This window comes from Alexandromys fortis, unplaced genomic scaffold, assembly GCF_014885135.2.
Source record: "Alexandromys fortis isolate MF-2015 unplaced genomic scaffold, M_Fortis_MF-2015_v1.1 scaffold_95, whole genome shotgun sequence".
In the NCBI taxonomy this organism is placed as follows: domain Eukaryota; kingdom Metazoa; phylum Chordata; class Mammalia; order Rodentia; family Cricetidae; genus Alexandromys; species Alexandromys fortis.
The window spans coordinates 7,308,275-7,321,583 of NW_026067990.1; the positions used below are offsets into that span (position 1 = coordinate 7,308,275).

General features: G+C 38.9%; 1 protein-coding gene across 2 annotated transcripts in view; it reads right to left on the reverse strand.

The window, feature by feature from the left end:
- The window catches only part of Slc9a6 (solute carrier family 9 member A6), a 69,022-nt gene that overhangs the window by 38,529 nt on the left and 17,184 nt on the right, over positions 1-13,309 (reverse strand). For both annotated transcript variants that reach the window (XM_050159678.1, XM_050159677.1), the window contains 4 exons: positions 8,085-8,284; positions 5,741-5,818; positions 5,364-5,440; positions 4,954-5,066 (listed from right to left, as the gene is read on the reverse strand). In XM_050159678.1, coding sequence (XP_050015635.1) covers positions 4,954-5,066; positions 5,364-5,440; positions 5,741-5,818; positions 8,085-8,284 — 468 coding nt within the window. The remainder of the gene's footprint in view (positions 1-4,953; positions 5,067-5,363; positions 5,441-5,740; positions 5,819-8,084; positions 8,285-13,309) is intronic.

Sequence of the window (13,309 nt, forward strand, 5' to 3'; positions counted from 1 at the left end):
TTAGAAATCAGATAAGATTGATATGATACATTGCAGCTTTCATTCCTGGGTCACATATTGCTCACCCATTAAATAAATCCAAGCAGATATGAAAAATTAATAAAGCCAGAAACAAGAGAGCATTTTCAAATAGGAAACATAAAAACAGAAAGTTTGTGTTTTAAAAGATATAATTTTTATTACAAAACACAGGAGTAGACATATCAAAGTGCAGATAAGTCACAGATCTACATATACATGCATGAATTTCTGAAAAGCAAAGAAAAACTGGGGGCCAGAGAAGTGACTTGGGGGTTAAGAGCATAGACTCTTCTTCCAGGAAACAAGCTCTGTTCCAAGCAATCACATGGAGGCTTAAAACACTCTCTAACACCAGTTCCAGGGGGCCTGACAACCCCTTCTGGCCTCCTCGAACACCAGGCATGCATATGGTGCACAGACATTCATGCATGTAGAACACCCATACATGCAAAATAAAGAAAAAATTAAACCCTTCAAAGAAAAAATTATTTGAGGGAGATTTTATTTTATTGTTTTAAGTGTGTGAGTATCTCGTTTACATATACATCCGTGTACCATGTGCGTTGTTGGTACAAACAGAGGCCAGAAGAGGGCACTGAATCCTCTGGAACAGGATAATTGGTGCTGGGACTTCAGCCTGGGTCCTCTAGAAGAGCAACTACTGCTCTTAATTGCTGAGTCACCTCTCCATCCCCAAGAATAGGATTTTATAAAGCAAACCAAAAGAAAAAAAAAAAGGAGAGTGGAAAAATACTGTGGAATTTTGAATAGAGAACCTATGGCTCAAACTTCTAAAAAGACAATGCAAAATAATAGAACTAGAGAAATTACATAATCTAGAAAGGACATTTGTCAAACTTTATCTACAAAAGATTATTACTTGAGATAGTCAGGAAATACTTCAACTAAAACAAAACCAGAAGGTTGAAGTACTGTTGCCTTAGAAAGGTCAAGGCACCTGCTTCTATCCGAGGCCACTGGCTTCCTGAAAAATATAAGGGGCCAGGCTCGGTGCAGTCTATAAAGAAACAATATAATATCAGTTTTTAAAAACATTAAGCTACAACTAGGCGTGATGGCTCCTCCGTATAATTTCAGTACTCAGGGGACTGGGGCAGAAGGATTACCATTAGTTGGAGGCTAACTTGGGCTATGAGTATCAGCTCACCTTGAATTACAAACAAAAGAAATCAAAACAAAATACTAAACTAAGGCAACACCAAGTTCAAGGAATGCCTGGGCTAGAGAGGAAATTAAAGGCCAGCCTTGGGGACTTAGTAAGGCTCTGTATCAAAAGTCAAAAATATGAGGGCTGGGGCCATGGCTTAGTTAGTAAAGTACTTGCCATGCAAGCATGAAGACCCGAGTTTAAATCCTCAGCACCCACATGGAAAGGTGCATAACAAGTACACCTGCTATCCTAGTGCTGGGGAGGGAGACACAGGAAGACCCTGGAGCTCACTGTCCACCCAGTCTAGACATTGGTCAGCTCCAGGTTCACTGAGAGATCCTGTCTCCAAAATCTAAGGTGGAAAGAGATAGAGGAAGACACCTACACGCATGCACATACGTATACATATACTTACAGGAACACCTGCACCACACATAAATCCAATACAAAATTAATTAATTAACTAGCACCAAAGGGATTGGGGATATAGCTCAGCCATGGACTGCTTGCCTTGTATACATGAGACCCTACATTCTCCTATCTATCCTCAACACTACAAAAAATAAAAATATAATAAATAAATAAATAGAAAAAAAAAGAAAAATATTAAACCATACAAATGTCTGTCTGAAATGACCCTCTGGGAACTCTTTTTGTTTATTCATTTGGCTTTTTAAATATTCAAAATCTAGTGAGATTTTGAATCAGTCTTACTAGATAGCCCAGGCTGGAGACAAGTTCTTGAACTTCCTGCCTCCACTTTCAAGTGTGAAGATTACGAGCATGTACCACTCTACCTAGCGAGCTCTAAGCAATCTTTTAGAAATTATCTCTAGCATATGGAACACATTTTCTCCCTTTCTATCATTCCCTGTGTTATTAGAGTTAAGGAAGGAATTCAAAGATAACCTTAGGACACGTGTTTCCATTGTGCTCTGTGACAATTAAAGAAGATGATTAACTCACAAGGGCAAAAGTTGAAACAGAACAAACCTCTACCAAATCCTGACTAATAGTAAAAGAAAACTTTGACCCCAGGTTTTAAATCTTCAGTCTAGGGGATAGAGACATAGGTCAGTGACAAAGCACTTGCCGACCACGAACAAGGCTCCCAACACCAAGCAAAGGAGCAAAAAACCTTTCGTCTGCCCCATGCTGGTCTTTCTTCCAATTTACTTTCATCACTGTCTGTTAATTGTACAAACTAATGGGTTTCACTATGATGTTTTCATATATGTGTGTGTGTGTATTTGTGTGTGTATATATATATCTGTATATACAGATAATGTACATTGATCAGACTCCTCCCACTACCATTACTTGTCCTTCTAATAAGCTTGTTCCCTCTCTTTCCAAATAACTCCCCTTCTACTTCCACGGTTTTTCTTTTTCTTTCTTTCTTTTTATTATTTTCTTGTTTTTACATCCTAACTAAAGCTTTCTCTCCCCTCCTCCGTGGCCCAACACCCCCCCCCATGGTTTTTCTTTTTAAATTTTGCTTTACAAGCAAGAGAAAATATGTGAAATTTGTCTTTTTCAAGTCTGGCTTATTTTGCTTAACATGATTTCCCGTTCCACCCATTTTTCTGAAAATGACATAACTGTATTTTTATGCAAAATAAAACTCCATGGTGTCTATGTATGCATCTATGTGTACATGTCACACGTTCTTTATCACTTATTTGTAGATGGATACCCAGGCTGATTCTACAGCATGCTACTATGTATAGTACCACAATAAACATGGCTGTGCAGGTATCTCTGCAGTATGCTGATTTACATTCCTTAGACCTAAAGGGGAATATATCTGGATCATAAAGTAGTTCTAGCTTTAGGCTGCTTGTTTTGTAGGAACTCCCAAACAGATTTTCATAGTGGTTGAACTAATTTGTATTCCTTATAATTAGTTATAATTTATAACAAATTAGTTTATTTATTAAACTAATTTTAATAAATTAGTTTATTTTTAACTAATAAAATTAGTTAAACTAAGTATTTAAGGTTCCCTTTTCTTGAGGCTCTTATTCTGTACCTCAAACCATCCTCACACTCACAGCAATCCACCTGCTTTGCCTTCTCAAATGCTAGAATTACGTCACCACATCCAGCAGGAGTTCTTCCACCCCATCCCGCAGCTTCACCAACATGTTTTAATTTGTTTCCTCGATGATAGACATCTTGACTGGGGTGAGAGGGAATCTCTGCAGTTTTGATTTTCATTTTTCCAATGACTAAAAGCATTGAACAGGGGCTGGAGAGATGGCTCAGTGTTTAAGAGCACTGACTGGTCTTCCAGAGGACCCAGGTTCAATTCCCAGCAACCACATGGCAGCTCACAACTGTCTGAAGATCAGTTCCAGGGGATCTGACACTTCACACCAATGCACTTTAAATAAAGTTAAATAAACCATAAAAATAAACATTGAACATTTTTTTTTTTTTTTGGTTTTTCGAGACAGGGTTTCTCTGTGGCTTTGGAGCCTGTCCTGGAACTAGCTCTGTAGACCAGGCTGGTCTCGAACTCACAGAGATCCGCCTGCCTCTGCTGGGATTAAAGGAGTACACCACCATCGCCCGGCAGCATTGAACATTTTTAAAATGTACTTATTGGCCATTTGCACATTTTTTGAGGAATATCTTATCAGTTCATCAAACAGCATAATGATTGGACTACTTATTCCTTTAGTTTTGACCTTACTGAACTCTTTATATATTCTGGATATTAACTCCAACCATTTCATTCTAAATTTTCTACAGATTCTTCATTTGAATATAGCTGTTAGTTTACCAATATACATTTAATTTTTTAAACTTCATTAGCAATTAAATTTATTAATTAACACAAATTCTTAGAGATTTCACAATGAAACCACAAAGAAGCAAGCTTTGTCAATAACAATTTTATAGCCATAAGGCCAATTTTGCAAAAAAGCATTTTTTAATATTGAAGACTACTCCTATCAGCATAGCTGCCTTATAGTAGCCATTTTAAAGCTGCTTTCTTAGTTAGGCATGGAGTTTCTGCTTGCAATCACAGCATGTACAATGCCAATGTAGGAGACTGTCAGGAATTTGAGGCCAGCCTAGGCTACGGTAAGGCCCTGTAGTAAAAGAACAAAAAATAGTAGAGTACATGCCAAGGATGCACACAGCCCTGTGTTTGTTCCTCAGTGCTGCACGAAGCAGGCGTGGTGGCACCCTCTAATCAACCCAGTGAGAGGGAAGACAAGTTCAAGGTCAGAAGCTCAAGCTTATCTAAATTATCCTTGGCTACCAAGTGAGTTACCAGCCAGTTTGTCAGTCTGGGCTACCAGACCCTGTCTCAATAAACAAACAAATAAAAGTCCAAATTCTTTTCTACTGTAAAATGCAGACAGTTGGATATAAACAGAAGATTTTCAGAGAAATGGTTGCCTAGAAATGCAAAAGGAAATATAAAATCAATTTTAAAAATTATAACCTAGCTTTTCTTTTGTTATATTCAATCACTAGGATATGAAGACCAATTTAAATTTCTGAAGAAAATATTTAATAGCTCTAATAAGAACAGCATCAATTTGTGAACCAGTTATAGCAAATGTAATAAAAAAGTAAAACAACCAAATATGTGCTTAAACCAAAAGAAATGAAGAAGTTTTTATTCTTCCACAATTGGAAAGCATAGTGCTAATCCTTATTCTATACCCTAAAGGAGCATCCACATGGGCTTTGACTGGAAACAGTGCAAACTGAACCATTTCAGCTCCATTCCAAAAACATACCTGGGTCTGTAGCTGATACAATGGCACCAAACAGCAAGCAATCTGTAAAGTAAAAATCTCCTGCGAGCTGTCCAGTCACTTTCATCAGGGTTACACAGCCATACATTATGGACCTGACAATAAACACAGTCCTATATTATAAAAATGCCAACTACTAAAGAAGTTAGAATAAAGGAAGGGCAAGAAAAGGAATCTACTATAGTACTCTGTCATTAACCCTGGGTTGAATTAACAAATACCTAAATATGGCTAATACTTTAGGTTTAAGAAAAGTCAAAAAACTTATTACTAATGAGTACCACAAAAGTTCCCAAAACACATTTGAGATTACAATAACACATAAACACAAGTCAAAGGTATTCTTTTAGGAAATCTGAAGCCTAAAAGGCATTTCAAGCTTCAAATCTTACCCAATAACGAAACAAGAAATCGCTGTTCCAAGAAAGGCATATGCTAAGATAGACCCAAGGTTCCGGAAGAAATGTCTCTGACAAAAAAGAAGTTAAGCTCTGTTAGAATATCTACCAAGTATTGAGAAAGAACAATTTTCTATTGTACTTTGCTACGCTAATATTAAAAGAATCGTTCTCTAGAAGTTAGTCAGAGAAAGCATTCTGGCATAAATTTCAACATTTCAAAAAGACAAGGAGAAAAGGAAGGAGAATTTGGAAGACATGGTCTGTTTCTGAATTGCCAAGTATTAAGAAGTGCATGGGACATTTAAGACCTATCAAAGCATGGGAAAGTTAAGGCTAGTTAAACCAGAGGAAATGCAAAAAGCACTTACCCTTTTCAGACTGTAACCTGCGTAAAATATGATAGGAGGAAGCAGTATGTTGAAAAAGACTTCCGGGTCAAAAGTAACCTGTTAAAACACAGAATTCTTTGAGATTATTTCCTTCATAATATCTCACTACACTATCAAACTATCGAAAGGAAAAAGATTCAAGGTTAAAATGGTTAACAGCAGAATGCTTCTGAGTGAGCTTCAAAACATTTCATGTAGGAGTTTAAATTGCAATTCTCTGCTCCCGAACATTTTATTTATTGACCATTTGCTAACTTCTTTTGATAACTAGTCACTTCTTTGGCACATTTATTAACTGGATAGATTTTAGAGGATTTTTATGATTCTTTGCTTAACCTAGATTTTAACATCCTAATTCATGTGCATTTGGCAAAGATTCTTGTCTCATTTAGCAATCTTTCTTTTCACTCCGTGCGTGTGTGTGTGTGTGTGTGTGTGTGTGTGTGCACGCACATGTAGAGGGCAATAGGAGAGGGAGACAAATTAGAGCCAAGTATAATGACATATACATATGAAAATGACATAATAAAACCCATTATTTTATATGCTAACTTAAAAGTAAATAGGGAATCTAATACTTCCATGCTTTAGGCACATACATTTTGTGTTACAGTATAGCTATTTTCCTACTTCTCAATAAAATTTAGGGTGATAATGCTAAAATAATGAGTTATACCATTTCTATGGAAACTGTACAAAAATATTACATTAAAATTCTTAGCAGAACACAAATAATACACACCTGTAATCCCTAAATGTTGGGAACGGTCTGAGGCAGGAGAATTGCTATGAGTTCAAAGTCAGCCTGAACTACTTAGTAATAGACCAGCAAAAGCCACATAGCATGTCTCTGTCTCAAGACAAAAAAATTTAAATCTTAAAAAGTGGAAAAAGCATAAATATATTTTAGCTTTATATAAAAGAGACCTAAATTCAGAAACAGAATTCAGAGCTATACTTATCATTGACTAAAGGATTACACAGGGAATCTCTATAAACGCTACATAGCATAATACTGTAGTTAGTTAAAACTTTTTATACGACTCAAAATTTTCACTCCTCACAGACGACTCATTTTAAAACCTACTTGTTTTAAGAATGCAGATGGCCCTTTCTGTTCTGAAGAATTTGATATGAACGCAATGCAGCTAGCCACTTAACCATACAAAAATTTTTAAGGACTGGACTTTTCCATAGCTGCTAAGTATTCTGGTTGCAAAGTAAAGTTTGTGGGTTTTTTTTTTAACCATTACAGATAGGAACTGTGGTGATTTGAAAGAAAATGACCCCTATAGGCTTATAGGAAGTAACATTAGAGGTGTGGCCCTGCTGGAGTAGGTGTGGCTTTGTTGGAGGAAGTGTGTTACTGGGGTGGGTTTTGAGGTTTCAGGTGCTCAAGGTAGTCCTGGTGTCTCTCCCTTCCCGCAGCCTGCCCATCCTGCTGCAGAACTCTCAGCTCCTTCTCCAGCACCACATCCACCTGCACACTGCCATGTTTCCCTCATGATGATAACAGACTAAACTTCGGAACTGTAAGCCAGCCCTGAGAAAAATGTTCTCCTTTATGAGCTGCCGAAGTTATGGTGTCTCTTCACAGCAATAGAAGCCCTAAGACAGGAAGACAATCAAGAGACTATAAAAATCAGGTACTGCTAACTAGAAGAGAGGAGGCAAAGGGCGGGTGAAAACAGAGCAGTGTGTGAAGTGGGACTGAGCAGCTTCAGAGAAACTGAGCGGAATACAAGCAAGCATTCCCAGGAATCTTGAGCTAGTGAGACTGCAACCCAACCTCCCATAGGAAGCATGGTACAGTAACTGAAGCTCTTACTGGGGCCCCAGAAGTGTACCCTAAAGCAATAAGGCCATCTGCAAATTGAAGAAATGCTTACATATTCTTCTGAAGTCAGGTCCTGACCACTGTCAGTTATAAAAACATATAGAGAGTACAAATAAAGAGAGTTATAGATTTTGGCCTTAATCATGAAAATAAAACATAGACAGGTCCACCCCTAACAGCGATATTTATTAACAGGTTTTATTACATTTAAAAGTTAGTTATTATTTTAAATATTAAAAAATTACAGATAGGCATAGAGGCACAAGCCGAGAGGTAGGTAGTGCATGCACGCATCTCCAAGCAGACAGGGACAGGAGGACTGACTGCTACAAGATCTAGGGCAGCACACAAGTGAAACTGCCTCAAAATAAAAAATTAATAAAATAAAATAAAATAAAACGGGTCATCAGTTTTCTTAAGATTCATCTAGTTGCTCATTACACACCTTTTCAAAAACCCAAACATCCCCTTCAACTCAAAACTCACCTTCCTGAGCATCTCGTTATCTTGAACATTGTTGAGCTCATGTGAGCTAATCTCTCCTTTCAGCATATACTCGTAAAATTTTCCACTGACATTGACCAGCAAGGTAGTTGGACTTGATTGCACTTCACAGCTCAGGGTGACATTATTCACGTCACTAGGAACATGAATGCCATACCGAAGCACCAGCCCCACCAAAACACCTGGAAATGAAAGAGCCCCATCAGCTCCTCATGCAGACAGAAACTGCTTATTTGTACCCAACACACATCTCTGGATTAAGAACAGAAAATTTCTGATCAGAGTCCATGGAGGATCAGAACTAATTTTTAGACCAAATGCTATTACAGTTTAAAGTACTACTGAATTCACATGTCTAAGAGTCCAATTTTCTCATAATTGAGTAGGCCAGAAGGGAAAATGTGCCCTAGATTAACAGCACAGACCACACTTCTCAGTCACTACATACATAACCAATACAGAAAGGGACTAACTAAGAGAATATCTTCAAATCGTCTGTAACAGACTGTGCTCTCTGGGTGTCCAGTTGAAAGCACACTCATACTGGAAAGGTATACTTTTGGAGCCTGGCAAATTTGGTGCACATCTATAATCCTAGCACTCAAGAGGCTGAGGAAAGACTGGGTTCAAACCTGAATGGGCTACATAGTGAGTTCCTGGACATGAGAACCTATTTCCAAACAAGAAGGACAAAACAAAGTGTTTCTTTAGTGCTACTCCTTGGGTTTAAGTCCAAGACCACAAAAAATGTGTTTTTGTAAAACCCTCAACCATCAATTAACAAAGTTAGGCAGTGTTTTCTTTTTTTCCCCTTGCATTTTTTTTTATTTGAGACAGAGTTTCTCTGTAGCTTTGGAGCCTGTCCTGGAACTAGCTGGCCTCGAATTCACAGAAATCTGCTCCTTTGCCTCCCAAAGTATTGGGATTAAAGGCGTGGGCCACGACCACCCGCATTAATTAACAAGGTAAACATATATGTTCCCTGTGTTATTTTCAAAGCACACATACATAGGAGATCAAGTAATATATATTTAATAAATGGCAAAGTAAATCTATTATTTATAAATTGGTTGAATTCTTCTACTATTGAAATGTCAGAATTAAAGTTTAAAATACCCACCTCAAAATCAATACATCAAAGAAAAGTCCTGATTCTGGTCCTATGTGATCAGCATACAGGCTTTACTCCTACACATATTCAGATGAACACAATTGTTTGCGGTCTATAAAACTGTGCTGATAAACTGCAATGCTTAATGACAGTTTTACTGAGACAGGATTCTAATGCTATAAGGCTTAGTCTTTTGAACACAATTCAATGGTCTTTAGTATATTCACAAATTGTATATTCACAAAGTGTAACTCGATCACCACTAATTCAAGAACATTTTCAATGCCGCCAAAATTTTAGGATACTCCTTACTCCCCTATCCCCAAACTCTAGCCTTTGGTTCTTTTTACCTTTTAAAAAACTGAGTACGTATAGATGTGTACACACATACATACATGCACATATATGGACATCTGTGTAGTAGAGATTAACACCGGGTGTCTTCCTTAGTCAATCTTCTACTGTTTGAGACAGGGCCTTTCCCTGAGCCTACACCTTACTGATTTTGGCTAGACTAGGTAGCCAGTGAGCTCCAGAGACCTACCTATCTCTGCCCCCCTCCCGCCATAGAGCTGTACTTGAACACACATGCCACCATGCCTGCTGTTCCTTGGGTGAGGGCCCAAACTCAAGTTCTCATGCTTTTACTGTAAGCTCTTAGAAGTCAAAAATCTACTTTTCATCTCTATGGATTTGCCTATAGTGGACATTTCATATAAATGAAATCCTATAATGTATGACCTCTTGTGCTAGCTTCTTTCACTTAGTATATAATATTGGACATTCACCTTCGTTGTAGATGCAAACTGCCAACTTACCTTCTCACAGTCTTTTATTGTGACTGGTCACCCATTCATTTAAGATACAAACTGCCAAATTAGCAAGATACATCACAGATGAAAATAATGTCCATTTCAAAGAGTTCTCAGTCCAGTTAGCAAAAAAAAAAAAAAAAAAAAAAAAACCCAATCGTAATGCAACACACCCATATACAAGATGCCTTAAATTACAGAAAAGAGCTATTTAACCAAGTGTAAGGGAATGGGACATTAGAGGGTTTTCCAGCAATGTCACCTAAGTAACTAATATCATTACCAGGTAGAGGTATAGTAGAATATATATCCACTCAAGGAATAACAGAACATGACTGGTAAGAGTAATCACAAGGTGTTTCAGTATGGCTCCAATACGAGCCGACAAGAGGTGAAGTCTGGAAGATCTGCAGGGACTAAATCATAAAAACAACAGGTGTGCTGAAAAGGGGGGTGAACTTTAATGCCTTGAAGTAAAAAGAAATCACTGAAGATCCCTAAGTGTGAGCTTGACATTAGCGTTCTATTTTAAAAGCTTGGTCTAGGCTCGAGAGGGTCGAAATGGCTGTCTAGGTGAACACTGCAATCATTAGGCAATAAGAGCTTTGGACCTCATTTAAGAGAGTAATGCCAGAAGTGGGGGTCGTTGGAAGATAGTATGTTTTCGAGAGCTTTGGTGGCCGAGTAGAATAGGCTAGGGAGAATGAGGTGAAAGACTAGAGGAGCTTTAATGGACTTGACAATGAGGTGGTTATGCTGGCCTGAGCATCCAGATGGAAAATAAAGCTATTTAATGAAGTGGGAACACACGAAGAGAATGGATTTGTAGGGGTGAAAGTCCAAGTTCGTTTTTAAAATACTTTTATTTGTATGTGCACTCAAATACACACAGGTGCCCACAGCGGACCAGAGGAAGGCATGGAGTGCCCTGGAGCCGTGGTGTCAGCAGTTGGGAGAAGCCTGACATGGGTTGGGAGCTAAGATCCCTCTGAAGAGGAGCAAGTGCCATTAACTGTTGGCCATCTCTCCCGCCCCCAAGTTTAGTTTCAAACATGTTGAGTTTCATCTGAGGATGTGGAGTCTAGAGCACAAGTAGAGAGCCTCAACTTAGTGATCAGTTAGGAAAGTTTAGGTACATATATGAGATGACCAACTGAGAGCAAAAAGTACGGGAAGAAGACTACAGCTGTCAGTCCTGGGTTTGCTCTGTTAACAACTACCATGGAGGGGCCAATAGGAACCGACAAACTGATAATGAACCTAAGGAGGAAAACCAAAGGAATAGGAAGAAATACATGGTGGCTAAAAATTCAGGAAGAAACAGAAATTTTCATTTTTTGAGAAAATGATGAAAATTATCAATTGCTACGATAATGTTAAATAATTAAGGAGGGAGAAATCTCCTCTGGGTTTAGCAACCAGGAAGGTATGGGTCGCCTTGATAAGAAGCCAGACCAGAGGAGAGAGGAATGGAACAGAATCAGGGGGATGTACAGAGAATCGTTCTATCACTCAACTCTTCAGAGGCTTTCTTCTGGCATCAGATGGGAATTAACGCTGAGATCCGCAAACAGACAATGTGAAGAGAGTAAGGGACTGTGGAGCACTGAGCACTAAATGGGATGTCTCTATCAAACCTGGCCCTACAGGCTCAGAGACCTATGCAGAAAGACTGTAAGAGGGGAGGTGGCAGATGACTCCAAGCAAACAGCATCTTGTATACACACTAACAGCTACTCATATGAACTCACAGAGACCAGGACAGCAGGCACGAGTCCTGCATGTGCTCAAAGCAGACAAAATCCTAACACTAGGAAGGCAAAGTGGACACATAGTCTCACCCAATCAAGAAGCTATTTGCAACTGATCCCTGCTGGGAAGGGGGAATCAGTTTTCTCTAGTGAGTGTCACTGAGCTGTCACCCACACTGAGGGCAGGCCCCATGCCCAGGAGTAGTTAACCAACCCAAAATAGATTCCCTGTTTCATTTTTTAGGTGGGGGAAGACTTTCGTTATTTTTTATCTTACTGGGTTTTTGTGGATTTGTTTTGATTTTTTACTTTGTTCTTCTGAGTGAGTGAGAACACAAAGCTGGGAGAGTAGCGAAGGGGGGAAATCTCAGAGGAGTTCAGGAAAAAGAAATATGATCAAAATATATTACGTGAAAAAAATTAAGTAAAAAAAAAGAAACAGGGCTGTAAAAGCAGTAGCTGGTAGGAAAAGGGGCGGAGAAAATATCAATCTGAAAAATATTTGCCAATGCTCAGATCTGAAAATGAAGATTCATTTTAAAATCTCCTGCCTCTCCTGGATTGGTAGGGCATATCTTGCAGCAAGAGCAACAGGCAGTGCAAAGCGCTGAGTTTAAAGCCCAGCATATTAATACAAACCAGTGGTACAAAAACAACTGGGCGTGGTGGAGCACACTGTAAGGCACGATCTTGAGTTTAGACAAACCTCTATATGATGAAAGAAAGAAAGCAGGGAAAGGGACCGAGCCACAGGGCAGGGGAGAGTGAAGGAGAAGGAGCCAGAGAAAGGGTCATGAGAGAGGAGGACGAATGTCATGACTGGTTATCAGCAATCCTTGATAGCCATAACCAGGGAAGAAAGGGTGCATCCATGTAGTTCCTCTGTGTAGCTGACACAGAGACAACCGGTCTCTCCTGAGGAGCTCAGGAAAAGTTATCCCTTTGCATTTACATGTTAAGAGATCACCATTTAGCTACTGTAACTATTACCAAAAGAAGCATAAATTCTTTCCAATGCAAGGATGAGTGTCCACTGGCTTCTCTGCATGCCTGAACCCACACTGAAATAGCAGGTGCCCGGATTAAGCACTTGGGCAGATTTAAAACACACACCTTGGACAATAAAACAACAGCATAAAGAACAATTACTTATGCTGGAAACAAGACAGGCATTTCATTATAGCAGATGGAAAACTGGAATTTCTCTGGAAAAAGTTGACAGATCAACTAAATTTGAGTTCTGTAAAAGGTCAAATCCTAATCATGGAATTAAAGCAATTCCCAGTAAAGAGGACAGTCACAAAAGAGTGCTTTGTCTAGAAGATAAGGCAGAAACGGCTAGCATCCTACACATATGGAGGCGTAGAATATATTGCTATTATAAAATTTAAATTAATAACAGGTGACAAGAGCAGTTTTCACAAACAGAAGCCTAGCCTGCCTGTGCATTCACGACCTGCTTGTGCTGAAAATGCTCCTAAGGATAAGGAACTCGGCAGCACCTGACCCACTGTCGGCTTCTCTAGATAATGC